Source organism: Vidua macroura, chromosome 4, assembly GCF_024509145.1.
Source record: "Vidua macroura isolate BioBank_ID:100142 chromosome 4, ASM2450914v1, whole genome shotgun sequence".
Taxonomy (NCBI): domain Eukaryota; kingdom Metazoa; phylum Chordata; class Aves; order Passeriformes; family Viduidae; genus Vidua; species Vidua macroura.
Genome location: NC_071574.1, coordinates 24,514,442 through 24,534,925, shown reverse-complemented (window position 1 = coordinate 24,534,925; position 20,484 = coordinate 24,514,442). Strand labels below are relative to the sequence as shown.

Genomic DNA, 20,484 nt, shown 5'->3' with positions numbered 1-20,484 from the left:
CCTGCTTTTCTTCATTTTAATAATATATAATAATGAAGCAGATCAGCTATGTTAGTTGGATCAGTAATGTCAATATAGTGATATATGACACAGGTGAAGTCATGTTTTTTGCTAAGGTAATTTAATAAAAAATTCTGATGCACCTTACAGGTAAGCTCATCTCTTGATAATCCAGTGAGTTAATAGACTTGAGAGATTAAGAACCAGTGAAATGTGTAGGTGGTGTCTTGTCATTTGCAATCCATTAGTGAATAGACCTCTCTATATATTTCCATGATAAATACCATCTGAGGCTTCTCCTCTGGCTCACGGTCCTTACGTTCATGTATAAGCAGAGATCTGAGAAACGTGAGTTATTTTCTAGAGCACTTGAATCCTGTTTTCTGCTTTTGCTTTTTATGGTTCCTTATGTGAAAAATGTATTAATTTTATTTGTCCAAATATTCATTATTAATACTAATCTCTATTGATATTAATACTGCCATGTTGCAGCAAAAACCTGCGCAGTTGTCCCTCTGTTCTTCTCTCCCTGTAGTCTTGTAGCCATACTTTCATCTCAGGCTAGAAAAAACTTGAGTTCAAATCTTACCTCTGGGAAGGTGCACTAATACTATGTTACTTCTTTCTGGAGGAAAGAAGAGTGTCCTCAGCTTGTCTCAAAAAGTTAACTGCTTAGTGTAAAGAAAGGATTCAGATTCCTTAAGACCAGAGATAAAATATTCATGCAGTAGGGGAATGTTGACATCAAAATTCCTGACCCTGCAACAGATGAGGCCATTTTTACTGGTTCTAGGGCCCAGTGAATGTCAAATGTGGAAGTGGCCTTTGTAGCCAAAGACATGAATTTAGTTTCCCTGATGCCTGCACAGCTGTCTAGGTTTCAGCATCACATTTTCTTTCTTGCTATCTGATCCATGGCTTTTGAGTCATCTGTGGAGAAATATTTTGGTCTTGGTCAAGGTAGGGGAAGATGGTATTTTGAGCTAAGGTCTCTCAGCCAGCACTTCACTGGATAAGAGGCTGATTGAAATCTCTTTTGATCTTGGTTTGAAAAAATAGTGACCTGTTCTGCATTAAAGGATTTGAGACCCAAGATGTGACCGAAAGTGCCTGATGCCATCTCAGCATTAGCAAATGAGAGAGTCCCATTTTCCTGGCGTCTTTCTGGTAACTGTGCTGCTTTTATGACTTTTTTGGGAGGGAGGAAGTGTGCTGGGAGTCCTGTTGTGCTGTGCTGGTCTTCATAGAGGCATCACACGGAGTCACCATGACCAACACATGATGTTGCATGACAGAGCTGAGCACCCCAGTGCTGAGCTCTTTCTGTGTGTTTTATATACTTAGCTAAACATACATAAGGCAAAAAAAAAAAAAAATTGCTTTTACACAACAGATCTGGGAATAAAGCACAGGTGTCTGGTTCTCCCACTGCTTCATTAAGATTTTTAATCTCCGATGTTCTGCTTAAGAACAGGATGTTTCAGAGAGTATGAGCAAAATGGTAAATTTAGACAGATTTATTTTTATCTAACATTTATTACGCAGCAATTGAAATTTGAGGGAAGATACGGTTTACAAAAGATATAAAAGCATCTACAATAAATAAAAGGAGGATTTGGGTTAAATATCCTTTTAAATACAGGAGTAGAAGCTTTTACTGAGAGCTTTGAAACTATTGCTGCCACGCGTAGTGAGGAAAAACAAACCAGTTTTAAAAAAAGTGCCTATCAAACAACATAATATTCCAATCAACAAAAACTTGCCTTTTAAAAATGTTATTTTTTTTCCTTAAAAATTCTGCTTGTGTTACTTTTAAAATAAATACAACTTTTTACAGAAATCCAGGTTAGCCGATGGAAATAAATGTGCTTTGATGATGAGTCCAAGGCAGAAGTTCCATGCGGATGTTCCGAGATACAAGTGCTGGTAGAGGCAAGCCATGAAAACAAAACAAAAATACCGAGGCTGATTCACAGCCACATTGCTTGAGATTAATGTCAGTGTCACTGGGTTTGGTTTGGTAAGTTTTATTTAGATACTGTGAGCAGGCTGAACCCGGTTTCAAAGCTCAGTGTGATCTGTTAATGCTGGATTAGAAAGGATATTTGTTTAATGGCATTACAGCATAGCACAGTGCTGAATGTGGTCCATAATCTTTAGAATTGATCTATGTGAACTCTAATAACATCACAGGAAAATTAGTCCTTTGAGCATGTTGGAAGAAGAGCAAGTTGTATATGAAACTATTCATAACAGTCTCGTGGAAGAGTTTGAATTCTTTTCATCAAGAGAGAAAGGCACCATTGCTTACATGGCCTGTGGAGGGCTGACTTTGCCTTCTGCTTATGCCCCTTCTGTAAACGAAGGGTTGAATTCCCCTATTGAATGTTCTAGTTTGAACTGGGGTATTAGTATGGACTGGTAAGCAGTATCTCTGATATCAGGCAAGAAGAAACAAATTATACTAAGCATTTGCTGAGTTCCAGGAGAAGCCAGCCATTTCAGCTCTTTGGGTATAGTGAAGACTGAGGTGGGGATTTTGTTTGTTTAAAATATGACTCTGTGTAACGTGAAGTGTATGTCCCTAAATCCTAATGCAGACAAAGCCAAACCATGCTGTGGGGACTAGTTGGTATCTAGACATTAAACTGCATGGGAAAAAAAAAATTACTAGTACCTCTTTATGTTGCTGTTTTTCCAGGTATATGACCTGACCCCTAAATAAGAAGGGGCTGTTATTAGATCAATAATACATGTAGCCTAGTACAAATTAGTTTTATTATATAATCAGGTGCAGTTTTTTTTAATGTGTGTGTGTTTCCTCTCTATTGATTGTGGCTGAACAAGCAGAATTCAGTGGAATTTCAGTGGAATTCTGGAATTATGTTTTTCACACTAGCATGTGCAGAGCTTGGCCAGTTCCTTGTACACCTTAAACCAGTGTGAGTCACTATAGATTCACTCATCCAGAAGTATGCTGATTTAAAACTTCTGTCCTAGTCTAGAATGCTACTAAACAAGCAAAGCTCTTTGGGATTAAAATAAAAACCTCCCAAAATTCAAACAAAACCTGAAACAAACAAAACACCCACACATCAACTGCTATTTCCAACTTCTTCTTAAGGTCAATTTGGCTCCAGCTACACTTGGTCCTTACACATACTTCTATTTGTAAGGCTTATTCCTTAGACTTGTCTGACTGATTTATGAGGTGCTGGTGTATATCTGCTACTTACTGCATGCCTCATAACCAGCAGAATAATAAACCAGGTTAACATTTAAAGGTCAGCATATCTTTTTGATTTAGTTCATAGGGCATAGTTCAGACATTAACATTTTAAATGTTTTTCACATTCTGATATTTATTGACTTAGGTAAGGTGTTTGAGTTTTTTATTTGTTTGTTTCCCCAAAACTTTACTTTTTAAAAAAGTTTCAAATAAAATAAAACTTTTATGATTCAAAGATGCTACTTGCAAGTCCTTTGGTCAGCATGGCAGTAAAGTACCTTGGTCTGTTAGTATCTCTACCTCCTTGTCTTTGTCCTTTGTCCTTAGGCTGCACATTCTTTGGGAAAGTTATCAATTGCTAGGTGCCAAATAGCCTTAAATTTGAAATGTGAGATGTATTTTTTAAATGATTACTTAGTAATGCTAGTAGAAATTTTTGTTTCCTCTGCCCAGTGAACTTTCTTGTAGCAGCCAGAGATGTGCTGGTGTTTCTTGTTCCAGGAATCAACCTCTGCAGGCTGACATTTAAGCAGAGCAATTTCTGTAATGTGGCATTTAAGGAGTGTTAGAAAACAGACTATCTCCAAATAAAGGCTGCTTTACTTGCACTTACTCATCTCTCTTTTTAGGAGTTTAAGGCCAGGCTGGGTGGAACTCTGAGCAGCCTGGTCTAGTGGAAGGTGTCCCTGCCAATGCAGAGGGGCTGGAACTTGATGCTGTTTAAGGTCCTTTCCAACCCAAACCATTCTATGAGTCTATGACTTGTTTTAACAAATTTGTCTGACAAATGTCAGACTGTGTACAGTGGTCAATTTTTGGAAGCTAAATTTTGGTTGTGTTTAAACTTTGCCCTGATAGAGCAGCTTTGGAAAGGAAATGGTGTTTTCTTCCTGCCCTTTTGCACGTCACTAGAAACTTTGAGTTAGTCCTCAAAGCCAAGCTGATTTCTGACCAAATTTGGTAAAGGCACCTCATTATGCTCAGATGGTTGGAAAGGGAATTCTGTTTTGTAGGTGAGGGATTATTTGCAGTCCCTCTTTTAGCTACCTTGGCCATATAAGAGATTGAAATTTGGTAACGTCAACTGACTGAAATTGAACCAAAAAATCAGAAGAAAATGGTGCCATAAATATGAATTGATACTTGAAGGTTTTCCAGGTCCTAGAATTGATTGTTTGGGGTTTTTTTCCCTGTAGATTGAAATAATTTCACATGCAATCACTTCCTAATTGCTCTAATTAGGAACAATAGTAAAGCTTTACCATAGAAAAGAAATTATCCATCACTCAAGTATTTTGGGGGATGGAGGACTGTGCCTGATTCCTTATCTAAGTCTTGGAAGACCTTTGGTATTTTCCATTGTTACAGGGTTCTTTTTCCCCTGACTATTTTCTCCAAATGAATTGTTCTCATAAAGGAATTTAAACTCTGGGTAATTATTGTTCTCTGTTCCAAAAGCTAATAAAAACAAAGCTCAACAGTATTCAGTTCAAGGCCTATGGAAAAACTTGGGTGTAACAAAGTAGAAAAACAAACTTTTCTGATGAGGCCAGGAAGCTACGATCACATTTTCCAGTTTTTACTGTATGTGTTGGTCCTAACTGGGAATGTTTCCTATTGAACTGAATTTTTCCTCTCCACTTTATGTTGTAGTTTATTTTTTATCCATGAACTGTGGACAAGAGTGGATTGTAAATGTCAAAGATACTTGCATATGGTCTCAAACAGAAGGAAAGAATACTCTTTGTAATATTTTATAGAGATGTGTGTTGTTTTGTGCTCTTTAAGACTCGTAGGATTTGTTTGTTTATTACAGTAGTTGGCCAAAAGATGCTCTTGGAATGCTACCAGTGTATAACTACATACACTACAATTTGATACTTCATACAGACCCATTTCTTCAAATTAGGAGGCTTTTCCTTCTTGCCTTTCCAGCCTGTACCTCCTCCAAGGTTCTCAGGGCTCCTATGCTCTCTGATGTGTCTGTTGCCTGTAAATGTTCTGGAAAAGTTCTGATGTATTTTTTTCTCTGACTTTTTCTGAGAAACTGAAAACCATTTTTATTGCTAATTGCTTGATAATGATTGAAAATTAGAGATAGATTTGGCTTGTTACAGATATATACATTTATCTATGTTGCTGATATCAGTGCTACAATTTATTACAAAAGTGTTCAGAGTGGTTGAGATGGGTCCATGTCAATCAACTCACCAGTCAAGGGTCAAACCAAGGGAATCTTGTGCATTTATGCAGGCCTTGGTGGTTTTTATAACTGTTCTTCATTTGAGCCCAGAGTAAGAGTAATAGGCCACTGCTCTAACCTCTTGGAAGAACCTCTTTGTGTAAATTCTTCTTTCGGGTTTTAAAGCTTCCTGAGGTGAATATAAAGAAAATCAAATCCTAAAGTAGTGGGTATTGTTTTTAATGGATTTTTTTAAAGTGACTGAAGGTGACATAGCTACTTATGGTGGTTCTTTCCAAGTATAATTTGACCTGAGTTTATGAGGAGATTGGTTATGCTCTTTTATAGAGTTGAAGAAAAGCATTGCCATATACTTTTCTTATTGTTAGGTACTGTGTATTCTGGAGGAGGCCAGTAATGCCATGAAAAGGCCATAGCAATTCCTGAAATGGTGGGAAGTGGTAGTACTCTAGCCTTTCATCCTGTAAGAGCAGGCACCTGGCATCCACCCAGGGGCAACCCATCAAACTTCAGCTTGGTAATTAGACAGAAATGACAGCATTTCATCCCCCTTCTGTTGTCTCAAGTTAAAGGTGACTTTTATTGACCTTCCTTTCTGCTGTGCCACTCGTGTGTTTGCAAAAAGATCCCTGCATGTTCATTAAAATGGCAGAGGCAGTTGAGAGCAGATCATCCTGTCAAAAACTTACTGGTATGGTTGAGATGTGCTGACATGGCTTGTGGCATAGTGTGCAAGTAAGTCCCAGCTTCACAGAGGCAGTGCCCTTCTGTGAAGTAACAAGGTGCACAGGGGTGAGACTTCATCCTCCCCTTTTAAGTTTGAGGCTCAAATTCTGTAAAAGGTGTATTGCTTCCTGTATCATAGAGTTATGCTGCATGAGGACTGCTTGTAGTGTGCTGGAATGGGTTGTCTTAGAGTGGGACATTTCACTGGCGGAGTGAAGCCTACTGATTAGAACACCACAGCCTTAGGGCCTGGAAACAACATGGCAATATGTTGGGATCAGTGCATGGTTGACACAGTGCTTCCTTTTACAAACACTGTCCTATCACAGCTTTTGTCCAAAGTTAGGTACTCTTCTCTGAGGCTATTCTGTCTTTGCTGTTATGTTCCCCAGTTATGACTGAAGTGTCAGAATAGATTAAAAATAGTCATTGGAACTGGCATATTTGATGAAGTATCTTTTGTTACTTTTTAAAATTTTTATAGTTTGAGCTTTTGTTCATCAATAAGTAATGGCTCATCTCAGTCTCGTGAAAAGCAGTTTCCTTGCCAACCTGTAGTACCTTCAGTTTTTTCTAGGCCACAGGTGTTATTGCCTCATGTCAAATGGCCTGTTTTCTGTGTTGTCAGCTGAGATGTCTGTGAAAGGAACTCCTTTCTCTTTTCTCTCTAAATTTGGTATATGTGGGCTTTGTTGAGGTATGACTCTCTTGTCTGCTCCCAATTCGGTTCACATACAGGTGCTGTTACTCAAAGGTGTCTTCATGCAACATTCTTTTTGATGGACTCTTTCTTTCTTTCTTTATGCAGTATTGACTGGCTTTCCCTCTGAAAACCTCAGCTTTCTGTGAAGCAAAGTGCCTTGCTCATGACTGATGTTAATTTAGTTACGTCTTTTAGCAAATATGGTTGTGAGCTCTTCTGATTATGCTGCAAGAACTTGTTGGCAATGAAGACAAATTCATGCTAAATTTCTATAGGAATCCTCATAGCTGCTTCTTATTTTATACTGTAGATTTATTTTCCAGATTCTAATTTCCAACACTTTCACCATCTGGTGAGCAGATTTAGTAAAAACAGTCCTCAAATACGTCATGTCTTAAAATAGCAGGTGAAAGCTTGATCTTTTAGAGAGAGATTGCCAATTCCAGTGCCTACTCTAATGACAGTAGCTAATGTAAAATGAAACCTGATAGTTTTTGTTAGAAAACATCAGAACACGTGTTCTACTTTTAGCGCCACTGAGATGATTTTGATTTGGCTCTTTTGCTGTCATATAAATAGTTGGATTTTTTTTTTTTTATCAGGTGTAGATATTGTCCTGCCAAGTACACAAAAAGCTAATAAGAACTTGCACATGGTATGAATGCTATAGGACAAAATTTTATATTGAAAAGAAATTTTGTCTTCTGAATAACTCAACTTCCTGTATGGTACTCCTAAAAAAATACCTGCTAAGGAAGTAATGTGCAGGTTAAAAAAGAGATTGCAGTGATTTGGTGTGTTGGAATGGTTGAATCTGTCTCCAGAGAACTTGTGTATGGAGATGAAAGCATTATCCATGTGGTGCCTGAGGAAATCTGTTCAGGGGGGATGTTTGTCACATGAGAATTCCACGTCTTGCATGGCTGAGCATCTTTGGCAGTTCCCTTTCCTTTTTCCACTGCTTTGGTGAGCCTTGCACTGCCTGGGGGTTTCACTCTGTTCCCCTTCAGCAGCTGTGGATGGAGGTGACTCATCTTCTTGTTTCAGTCTGTCACCTGAATTAAGTAGAGTTCTTGAAAAAAAAAAAATTCATTGTTCCTTCCCCTTAGGTTCGTAGGAAACCAAGTAAACCAGAAGTTCATAGGTACAGGAATTAGGTAATGTTAAACTCATGTATTCAGGGTGAAAAGTTGATCTTTGTCTGCTTCTTTGTGTTGCCGCATAGGTTATGTCAGACCCAATATGGTGCAGAAATGCAGAACCCCAATTAAATAGTAAAAACTCCAGTATGGGTGTTACTGGTCAGCAGGAATGCTCAAGATTATACTGTATGTTCAAACACATTATAAAATGGGTGTAGATTTTCAAAATCAGTTAACTATTAAAACTGTTCCTGTCTTTAAAAAATACAGTTTTGTTTGGCAATGATTTTTTTCATAGTTTTATGAAACTTATATGCATACTGAGTCTGAAGGTTATGAAGAAGTAGATCTAAAAAACCCAAAGCTGCAGAGTGACCTTTTAATTTTTTTTACACCTGTGGCATAAGTGTCAATGTGTTTAATCACTTGTGCTTTAGGTATGGCTATAGTGCAAATGTTTCTCAGAATGGAGGATTGCAAACTGCCGCCAGACAAATGCAGTGCATTGGGTTATTGAGGTGTTAGCCGCTGTGTGTTAGCAGATGTTATTGATGTATTTTCCTTACAAGTAAAAAAGCAAACATGCATTTGTCATAAAAGTATGGTGTGCTATAGTTACGTACAGCCATACAGCATAAATTATATAAAATTATAGGATACGCATTACAGGGGGAGATAATTTGGGAACTTGAATATTGATGAAAGAGAGTTTTTCTTATGGGCAGCCTCCTCTGAGAGTATTAATTTAGTGTACAGCTTCATTTTAAAATGAATAACATATAAACAAAATAATGCTTGCTTTGCCACATGCTTGTATTTTATTTATGCGTGGACACATGGTCCACTCTAATTAAGCAGAGCTCTTTATGGTTTATTTATTTGTTCCAGAGTGGCTGCTTAATATTTGAGAGAAACAGCAACGATGTCTGACCTTTGCAGGGGCTGTGTTAGCAATGAGATGGGTTTTGCAGGAGCCTGCAAGAACAGTAAAAGAACAGGTTGATCTTTTCCTCCATTTGCTGGAACGTGCTCAAGAGACCTGAAAGCACAAGTGGAAAAATCCCCACTAGTAAGTTTTTAAAGAAAATTTTCTTGTGTTTTCAGATCTCAGGAGAATGTTACTGACAGGCTGAGATGAAGGGTTTTAAACTTTGTTTTCTTTGCATTTGGTTGTGGTCCATGTTTTATGACCAAACCACCAGGGTAGTATTTCACTTGCTGAATAGTTGTTTGTTTGTTTTTTATGCCAATATAAAGAAAGTAATGTAAATGAGGTAGATACCAGTCCAGGTTTTAAGTTTTACAGAGTATGATTAGGCATGGAGGAGTCTTGTGTGGTAGTGTTGTAGTGAGATTTGTCACTAAACTTCTAAAAATATGTCTTATATGTAGATGCACATTTTATTGCCTCTCCCCTTTTAATGGCCTTTGCTTAATACAGATTCCTGCCTGTTTTTACAAAAACATCCCCTGGGCCTGTGCCATGGCGAGGAGCTCAATGCTGGCAGTTCAGTCCCCCACTCCTTCCTCTTCCTGCCTTTCCCTGGTGGCCTCCTCTCCCAGTTCTGTGCTCTTCCTCCTTGTGTATTCTGTGTGCACAGTTGGTGTCTGAGGAGATCCTAGGGTTTATTTCTGATAATAGTCAAGTTTATTGCATTTGTTGTTACTTACTTTATATATGCTAATATAATAGGTTTAAAAAAGCAGAAAAGAAAAAAAGGAATGGAGAAAGAGATGGATACCTGTGTATTCAGATGGTAACATTGCTCTCTATAAAGCAATGGAAGTTAAATGTTTGTTGTATCTATAAAGGATTTTGGTTGATACAGGCATCTGTGGGTGTTATTAGTAAAAATGATGTTTAACTGACTTCTGCATGAATGTGACCATTTCTTACATTGTTCTTCTGTGGAAGCTCTGTGTATGTGTACATTCAAAGTTAATATATTCTCACAATGGAAGATGCAATTTGTGGTCTATTCAGTTACTCATGTTTTTGCTAATTAATCATGAATCATCTGCTATTGGAGCAGTATTTTTTTTTCCTTTAATTAGGTATGGGTACATGTTTGTTAGAGCTCTGCCTGCAGAACTCTTACAGTGCTGCAGCATATGTCATTTTTTTCTATATCAGTAGGTTTTATGTCCTAGCTTTTGCTTGCTATTGCCATTGCATCTGTGTTTTGCTCTGTCTTATATAAATGTAAAAATCTCCTTTTGGCATACAAGCATATGTAGTGGTTACCTCAAAGTACTGGTGCACTGCATAGGTTTGTGCATTATCATGTCTTTGAGGAGGAACAGTGGCCATTGTTTTGCTAAGGAATACAGGCTAATAGTATGTGCTTCTTCCAGCCAACATGATTGCAGATATGTCCCAACTTTTCCTGTTCCTCCTTTCTCCATGCTGGGAAACGCAGGATCATTAGGACTGGGTAGCCTTCCAGGGTTTTGTTTTTGTAAAAAGAGGATGGAGTCTTGGAGAACTGCTGAGCTGTCACTCACCTTCTGTTTTTTAGAAAAGATTATTCTTTTTCTGTGTTGTGTAATAAATTGTTTATGTCATAAATTTTCACCTTTTCCCCCTTTTACCCTGTGTTTAAGTCTGAGAGCAGTCAGGCTTCAGTGTATTTGAGACACTTATATTCATAAGTCCCCACCAGATTATTTCAGTGAATGGACTGCTAAAGCAGCAAAAAGAAAAGAAAACAAGATTGAGGTGAGGGGAAAGGCATTTTCTGAAGCTGTTTATGTCAAAAATATCAGTGGAAAATAACTGTGTAAAGTGAATTTTTTTATTTTCTGCTCTGTTACTTCTGGTAGTGTAAGAGAAGAGTCTTTGGTTTGAACTTCAAATGATGAGTGAGAGTTACGGATTTTTGAAGTCCACTGATGGTGAAATTAGAAGAAAACTGAAGCTAATGGATATATTGATCTGCTGTGTTAGGGTCTCATGTCTTGTGATGGGGAGAAGCTGCCAGGGAGACATTTATCAGCGGACAAGACCCTTTGGCAGGGACAGGGTTGCACTGCAGATGTGACCAGCTGAAACCAGCCCTGCAGCCACCTCCTGTCCCTGCTTGGAGCTCCAGAACAACCTGACCCTCTTGTATCTGTGGCAGAGATTAAGATAATTACCCTGTGGCTGGTGAGGCGGGTGCTGCCTAATGCCACTCTGACTGAACTGCGTGGGACAGGGGTTTAAGCTGGGATAATGCTCCAGCCTCATCCTGGCAACTGACAGCATAACGTCTGAGCCTTCTTGCTCCGGCTGGCCCCAGGAGAGCAGGAACATACAGTTTATGCCTCTGACCTTATGTGAGGACAGTATGCAGGTTGCTGCCATGTTGCCAGGACAAGCTTCGTATTTATACATTTATTTTCAACTTCAGTCTGATACATCCTCTGACCTGTCTGTGCTGGAATGGTCTATTCAGCACTGATGGGTTTCAGATGTATCTTGTGCAGCAAGCTATTATTTATACAGAGAAAACATCTTACATCCCTTTACCCAAAGTCATTAGAGAGAACTCTGTCTTTGTTTTAGAGTTTTAATTGGAGTGTATCTATGCATGTCCACGCACAGATATTAAATATTGCACTTGTTTGTGCATTTTATGCTGTTAATGGAAGGAATGTCAATGTTCTCTATTTCTACCAGAGCAGTTTAAACTGTTCCCTCCTTTCCCTGGTATTCCCATGCCTTTTGGGGGATTTACTTGAATGTATCTACCTGTAATTATGGCCAAAATACTCCTCTCAGTTTTTTATAAGCATGAATTACTTCTTGCATGTGTGAATAATATATCTTGCAGAATATATGTACTTCAATGGTATCTTTGGGAATCTATGTACAATTTAAATCACAAATTGTAGGAGGCAGTAGAAAATCTGTAACTTTGTTCTGCAGCAGAGATGTGTTTTGAAATGTGTCAGTAATAGAAGCTTTTCTGTAAAGAGTGACCATGTATTTTTTGGTTTTTTTTTCATCTAGCTGTCCCATTTCCTCCAAGTCACCGTCTCACAGCTAAGGAAGTGTTTGATAATGATGGAAAACCTCGTGTGGATATCTTAAAGGCACACCTTATGAAAGAAGGGAGACTGGAAGAGAGCGTTGCTTTGAGAATAATAACAGAGGGAGCTTCAATTCTCCGCCAGGAAAAGAATTTGCTGGACATAGATGCACCTGTCACAGGTTAGTATGGAGTTACGGTGAGGGGAGGAATGGCTGCTGGCTGGGACATGTTTGGTAATGCATTAGTGTATGTGGCTTCCTAAGGCACTGAAAGGCAGCTTGAAAATCAGTGCTTCTCTCCAATACTTGATTCACTCTTTGTCTGCTATCACTGGATAATGGAGGCCATCAAGCAACTTGTAATTTAAAGGAAAGGATTACATCTGCTGAGACCTTTCTGTTTCTAAGGCGGAGAATATGTTTAGTCTTCAGGAGAAAATTAGAACTACTCTGAAACTTGAAAAGTTACCTGGCCTGTTGCACCAGGTATTAATTCTGTAATTTTATAGATGTTATTATCATAGTAGGACTGTTCAGACATACAGACAGCACTGGGCTCTGGATGTTATGAAGTTCAACAAGGCCAAGTGTAAGAACCTGTACATGGCTTGGGGCAATCCCAAGCACAGAAAAAGGCTGGGCAGAAAATGGACTGAGAGCAGAGGTGATGAGAAGGCCTTGGGAATATTGGTGGATGAGAAGCTCAACATGTCTTGGCAACGTGCACTTGCAGCCCAGAAAGCCAACTGTGTCCAGGGCTGCATCAAAAGCAGCGTGGGCAGCAGAGCAAGGGAAGGGATTCTGTTCCAGCCCTTCTGCACTGGTGAGGACACCCCACCTGGACTGCTGCATCCAGCTCTGGGGCTCTTGACATAAGGAGCCCATGAACCTGTTGGAGCAAGTCTGGAGGAGGTCCATGAAGATGATCAGGGTGATGGAGCACTTCTCCTCTGCAGAGAGGCTGAGAGATCTGGGGCTGTTCAGCCTGGAGAAGAAAAGGCCTCGGTGAGACCATATAGCACCTTCCAGTATCTGAAGGGGGCCTACAGGAAAGTGAAAGGGAATTCTTACAAAAGCATGTAGTGACAAGGCAAGGGGGAATGTCATCAAACTGATAGATGATGGGTTTAGATGAGATATGATGTCAGATTTAGTGGAAATTTTAATTAGATGTTAAGGAAAATAAGAAGTGCAGAAAAAAAATCAGCAGTTTATGTTGCCTGGGGAATTAATGAATTGTGCTGGCTGCAGAGCCCATCCTGCCCTTGACTATCAAACACTATCACCCACTCATTAATCCTCAGGAAATGCCTTATTTTTGAATTTCCTTCTCTAATTGTCTCCTGCCTCTGCCTGCATTCTGAATGTATGAATGCATTTGCTTGCTCTGTGTCCTCCCATATTTTATTGTTGCTACTAGATATGAAAGCATTTTTGACAACATACCGATCTGTGTCATAGAAAGTTAGCTGGGGGGGAAAAGATATCTAATTCCAGCCAGTTTAAACTATGAAGCCAAAGTATAAAACCTGGTTTAAGAAGTCAGGTTCTTTCATCACTTTTGCTTCTCGAGAGCCCTGATAAAAGTACAAGAAATAGTCATTTTCTGCAGAAGAAGGGTTACCAGTTTTTATTAGCAATACTGGTAGCAATCACCAAAAACTACATAAACCCTTCGTTTTCAGGAAACCTTCTCTGAAGCTGAGTGTAGTGTCTGGACTAGAATTATGCACAAGTTATTAAAGTTTGTAATTTTAAAAATGACATCCAGCTAGAGGATTATTGCTTGACCTGGAGAGGTAATACGTATCATTTTTTATGTAATAATTAGCTTGTCATGCTGCTGTACAGTTCTGATGGAAAAGATGTCAATCATGTTGCAGCTCATGGATGAATAAAGAAAACAGAATGAATAAAAGGACCCTTAGTTGACTGAGAATAAATTCTGCAGATTTTTTTTTTTTTTTTTTTGACATTTCAGGATAAATGGAAGAAGTTGTAGAGGTACAGTACCCTTGTCCATAACACACAGAAAATTCTGCCTGTTTAAGGATTTTTTCTTAGTGTAATTTTTACTTTTTTCAATCCATTGAGAGATATAGACTGTAGGAGGACAGCTCTGGTGTGTTGTGTCCCAGCTGATCTCCATAAGCCTGTGTTTAATGTTCTCTCTCTTTCTTTTTAATTTTTCTCTTAAAATTTTTTCTTAAATGCATTTGAAGGTGTTGGAATTGTTCTGAATTATATTTTGGGGATTAATCTCCTGAAGTTTATCCCATTGTGTAACATGGTATAATATAAGTCTTTGATTCTTTTTTTAGTTAAGCCTACACCTTGCTTTGTTCATGCTTTTGAAATTATTCTCATGCGGTGATTGTGATACTGCAGCATTCTTCAGGGTGGCTGCTAGCTACTTTCTTTTAAGCCAGCATAGGAAAGCTGGGCTCCTGATGTGTGTTAGCAGGGTAGCTGAGAAGTGCTAATCTTCTGTATGAACAAACATGAAAGCTGTACTTATGAAAGTGATCATCAAAAGAAGGAAGAACTTCAATTGTGAGGGGGAGGTTGAGAAAGCTTGTGAGGCATGGTTGTTGTGGGACTGACAATTTTCTTTGTATGAGTAGTATGACAGCAGGTGACTGGATAAAGAGAATATCAATTCACTGATGATGTAGTGGAAGTGCCAGGTGTACAGGCAGTCAGGAAATAGCTGTGCAGCAGAGGAAAGCTTTTTTCAAACATTGGGAAGAACAAACAAAACCACTGATAGAGTGGATAAGAAAATTTAGGATTCAATACAAGAGAAGCAATCTTCTTGAAGACTGACAGTCATAAACCACTAATAACCCCCCCTAATATGGGATTCTTTGTGGGAGAGGCATTCATCTTTTAGAAATATATTCCTGTCATTGGCTTATAAGACGGTGATCATCAAAAAGAAGAAAAATAGAAGAGTGTAACTATAGAAGTAATAGCATTTAGGATTATTAGAGTGATATACTTGGTAAGTGTTAAAGAATATGAAAAGTTCTTTGTTAAAGCCTTGTACCATCCAGTCATCTGAAATTTCACTTTTTTTTTTTTTAAGGGGTGATAAAATTGCACTCAGAAGAAGCATCAGAGTTCTGTTTATAAACCATGTGCAATGAAGTGGGTACATACAAAGCCTGAATTTGAGCGAGAAAATGATAATTGGGTGTGAGTCATGCAAAGAGCCTTAATGTGAAATGCACAATCAATTATTTTGCATTTATGTATAAAACTTACTTTGTATCTGTGGTTAGCTGGAACCATCAATGTGATGCCATTTGAATTAATACATTTTATTTTCAAATTTGGCAAGGCTGTAAGTATTCCTGATGAACCTATTTGTGAGCATAGCTCAAATTGTCATTGTTTGCTGCACGCATACACGCATGCACAGTTCACTGCAGGTCTGGCTTACGGACACAGTGAGCTGTTCCTGCAGTTACACTGGGCTGCCGATCACTGGTGGGAATATGTGTGAGCCTGAAATAAGAGGCTCCAAGTGCTCTGCTGTAAGAACTCTTCTTGCATCTGGGAAGTGTTGAGGCAATGTTCATCTGTACCTCTTACTTCGTCTATAACCTCTTCACTTGGAGAAATGCGAACTTCATTTGAAGCTTGTGTGTTTATTGAGGTTGATCTATCACTAGACTACAGGTATTCAGTGGACAGATGTCTTTATGGCAACCTTAGGATTTCTAGTCCTGTATTATGTTCATAACAGTATAATGACTCATGGAGAAATTGGCTCATTTTTAATGTCTGGGGCTTTTTTTTTTTCCTAGAAGGCTAAGGAAGTATATCTCTGAGTCACTCTGATGGCAATATTTACTGAAGTCACACTCCAAAGTACACTTGGGAATGCCAGATTTATGATTGACTAGGTAGCCTTATTACAGAGGTTCATTACTCTACAGAGTGACTTTGGGCGAGTGATATACACTGCCCTTTCTTTGCATGATGGCTGACTGCATGGTTTTATGGGCTCTCACTTCCAAATCTAAAATATGCTGCTTGGCTACTGACCATTCTTAACTGCATGCCAAGCATGTGTCCCTTTGTGCATGGGTGCATGGGTGACTTTCTCTTTATGCTTTAATGTAGGCATCATTAAATTGTATACATAACTACAGGAGAGACCTAGAACTGTAAAGTGATATATTTATCTAATGTCTATCATTGCACATATTTGCTTGTACTTTTCAGTTTATTTTCCTTAAGGATATTGTTAGATTTACAGATAGTGAATAAAAATAGCATGATACCTCTTGCACATATGACTGCACAAGTGAATAAGCTTGTAAGATATATATTGGTGCTTTAAGATAAGTCTTTTTTCCCTGTTGACATCTCTTTTAAAAGTAATTAATGTGTGTTCTTTTTTCTTGTCAAACTTGATACATCTCATCTTTTGTGCTCAGTGTGCAGTCCTTTTAGCTAGTTCTGCCCATCAGTACTAACAAGTGTCCTCCAGTAAACTAAGAACACAAAAACCTATCTCATATATACCTCTATAAAACTGTGCTTTTTTTGTATGTGTACTGAAATATAATGTATGAATATTACTGAGGCAGCTGTCTGTGTACAGATGTTCTCAACTCTGTTTGTGTGGCTGCCTCCCCCAGCAGTGTCCGTGACAGTGGTTTCTGGCTTGGTGGCTGTAGCCAGGCTATGCGCAGGCACAGGGCCCAGCCTGTTACTCCTTCAGTTAGAAAAAATGGAAAATAGGTAAAAACAGCATATGCTTTCGCTCTAAACCTGCTTCATTGAGGAAGTCCTTACTCTGTGTTAGCCTGTGTGCAAAGCTTTCTGAATTGCCAGGTGCATGCTGCTCGGTAGATGAAGAGAGGAGAGCATTGGGGAAGACAGAATAAAAGCTTATTCTCATGGTGTAGAAAGTGTCTCTCTCAGTCTCTGCAGAACTCCTTGGTTTTCTTCTACTAGTCCTGTTTTTTGCAGCTCCCATGTTTATGGCTGTGGTGGGTGCAAGGAAACGACTGCTGTTTGCAGAGCCTTCCTTGTTATTCTTTTTGCATCACATAATGTAAGGTAGGGTGTTTGTACCTGGTAGGTTTGGAAATACCAACCTTGTGCATGCTAAGAGGAAATACACCCACTTGCACTATTATTGCAGTGTCTTTGGGTGAAAAATTCCATTGGCTTGGTTGATGCCACAGCATTATGGTGATCCAACTTAAATACTTGAATTGCTTGTAATGTTTGTGTCTTTGTGAACACACAGAGTTTTTGCAATTCAAACTAAATTGATGAGAGGGAAAAGGTTGTAGGCATTTATGGACAAGCCTGTGTGGGAACAACTGTGACAGCTTGGGTGACCTTTGGAAACTGTGCTTTACAGGTCCATAAAAACTAGAGGGAAAGCCCTTTCCTGCCAGCATGTGCCTTTATGTTCTGTGAGGCTTCCAGATATGCTCTGGGTACATTATTCTGTGGAATGGTAGGTTGTCCTGGGCCTGAATTTTTCTTCATGTTCCATATATATTTTTCCTTTGCCCAATTTCTCTCATTTGGTAGCATGAAATAATATTAGTAGGTTGCTAATGCTGCGCAAGCTAAAACTTTGTAAACAGCAAGAATTTCTAGCTAAAGTGATCAGTGTTAAGATGAGTTAATAAAAGTATTTATGCCCACATTATATTACTATAATGTGAGAATAGCATTTAAAATTACATTGAATTGTAGCATGCATGTGAATGATCTGACCCAATCTGAGAGTCAAGGTAAACCAGTTCCTTCTGACTTTTACCTTTGAAGCAGCTTAAGATAAAATTTCAGCATGGAAAATAAGCAAGGTTGCTTATTAGAGGCCTACAGGTATTGTTAGATCTATCCATATTTGCACAGCAGAGTTTGACATTAACAGTTCAATAAAAGTAATTATAGTTAAAATTTCTTTATTTCACACTTAGGGTTAAACCGTATGTACTGTGATCACTGTTGAAGAAACTATTAAATTCCCAGAATATGTAGAACTAAAATTTTTACATATGTGCCATGAAAAAAAATCACATACATGATCAAATTGTAAAGTGTTATAAGGCTGGTGTCTTCAGACACACAAGTCTTCAAGCTTAATTGCTGGTTTGAAGCCTTGATACCTGCAACTTCTGAGGATAAAAATTGAACTTTTCCCTTCTTTGCATTAAGACATTCAGTATAGTTATCTTTAAAAAGCATCTTTAATTTTGTTTGTGGTACTAAGAGTGAGCATGTGATGGGGTCTGCCAGAACAGGACGCTGGTTACAGTACAACTCTTTTTTTCTGTATCTTGGAGATTCGTGAGAGTTGCAAATGTTCCTGGTATAGCTATATCAGTTTGAGTTGCTATGTTACCAGTAACACCTGAGACCTGGACACATTTATGCAAATTAGTCTCACTCTCAGATTTAGTAGACTGCAGTTAATTCTCCTTCATCATAGGAAAGTTAACTTTGCCTGGAGTGAGGTAATGTTTGACGTGAACTTTGACTTGTTTCTTTCTTAACATCAATTTACAATCTCATTTGCATAGATGAGATTTCAGCAGAACAGGTTGGAACTGGGAAGTGGAGGAAAGGGAAAGTATTAATAGCACCACCTACTCTTGTATCCGTCTTGAAAACAAATGATAGTCCAGTTGTTTTTACATGTTTTTACTATATAAGAACAGATAGAAGAAGAAAGCAGAAGCAGCAAGAAGAAAGCAGATACGCTTCCTCAGATTAATTAGACTTTATGAAGAAATGTTTGCCATAACTTTTTAAAATGTATTAGATATCCTCTTTTCTCAATGTAGCATAAACACAGTTTGCTGTTGCACAGTTATTTCCCATTACGTTATCAATGTTGAACAACATTCAAATACAGAAAACCTGCATTTAAACTTATGTTTAAAATAATTTACCATATAAACATGCTGTTGAACAGCTAAAGTGAACTTTATTGGATCCTTTATTTGGGTTGCTGATTAAAACTGACACTACTCTAGCTATTTTGAATGCTTTATTGAGAACTCATAATGCATCAAATCACTTGTGGCTTAAAATCTATAAGAAGGTGAAGATGTAAGGCTGTATATAATCAGATTTTTTTTTATGTGTTCCTTCTCTAAGTGCTTCTGTTGGTTCCAGATATAGATTGAAATATGTGTGCCTGCATCCCTGGTAGAACAAAGCAATTGTGTCTTGTAGCTTAATTGAGCTACTTCAGCCATTAGCATCTGACATTTTGGCAGAGCTGATGTTTTCTAGTAGCAGCTGCTTAAATCTATCATTATTGTCACGACAGTGGATACTATGATGGTATTCTTTACAACTACCTCAGTTGTTCTTATAAATGATCTATCTATGGTTCATGTTATTTGGTGCAAAAACTGTAGTCAAATTAGCCAAACTGAAATTGTGGAATCTGAGATTCCCTTCAGATACAGAGCTTAATTTGATGTTGTGAAATGGAAGACCAAATATATTTTGGGCTTCAAGTCAGCACAGAAATTGCATTGATTAAAAAAAATAACCACCAGCAAAAATACAAAAACAACTGCTTGCAAACACCTAAGCCTTTAGGACTTTGTTCTTGCCATCTTTTATTTAGCGTGTGGGTGGTTCATCATGTAAATACTGACAGCACAGTATAGCACATTAGCATTTCTTCTAGGACTATTCCAAGCAGACAGAATACATCATAGCAGTGCTGTTTATTATAGCTTCTCAAATATTTTTCTGAAACTTGTAAATCAGGGTTTTTACTTGCTTTGCAATTTTGTAGTCAGTGGCACAGCTTGAGTTAGAACTGGGTCTTTGACACTTGGATTCTTTTTTGAAAATAACCATGATGTTTGTGCTGTGTAATTCTTATTTAAATGAGTGACCCTTTGTTCTTGCCTTTTGTGTTCTCTTAGCTTTGCCCAGTTACTCCTCCTTTTGATTCTTACCTTGGTTAATTTAACTCAGTCTTAGGTTGTAGTCTATATTAGTAAGGGATGTGGGAATGCAGTGGGATCACTGCTGAAATCACAGCCACCCATGTTCCTCCTTCCATCCATTTGGGATGGAGGAGCTACTGAAATGAGTAAGAACTAGAAGGAGGCAGAGGGAAATTCCAGCCTATGTTTGCCTTCCCCCTTGGAAAATAAAAAATCTACAAGTCACAGGTGAACAAAACAGAGTTCCCCATTTTGTTTGAATGTGAAATAATTACAGTCATGATTTATATGTGTGTGAGGCTGAAAGGGGGATTGATTTGGTCTTAATCACACTGTACCTGCAACAGCTGTAGAGTGGCTGCAGTACAGAAATCAAGAAAAGGAGTCAGAGGACTGTGAGGGTGTGGACTAATAGCAAGCCAGAGACAAACAGCATTTTGTGTCAGCTGATCGTTGCCATTGGACATGTTCATCTGATTTGGGAATCGCTGTGCAGAGGTGTGCCTCTGTTGTT

The 20,484-nt window shown here is 38.4% G+C and overlaps 1 protein-coding gene across 2 annotated transcripts in view; it reads left to right on the top strand.

The window, feature by feature from the left end:
• The window catches only part of PPP3CA (protein phosphatase 3 catalytic subunit alpha), a 170,806-nt gene that overhangs the window by 58,432 nt on the left and 91,890 nt on the right, over positions 1–20,484 (top strand). For both annotated transcript variants that reach the window (XM_053975981.1, XM_053975982.1), the window contains exon 2: positions 11,998–12,198. In XM_053975981.1, coding sequence (XP_053831956.1) covers positions 11,998–12,198 — 201 coding nt within the window. The remainder of the gene's footprint in view (positions 1–11,997; positions 12,199–20,484) is intronic.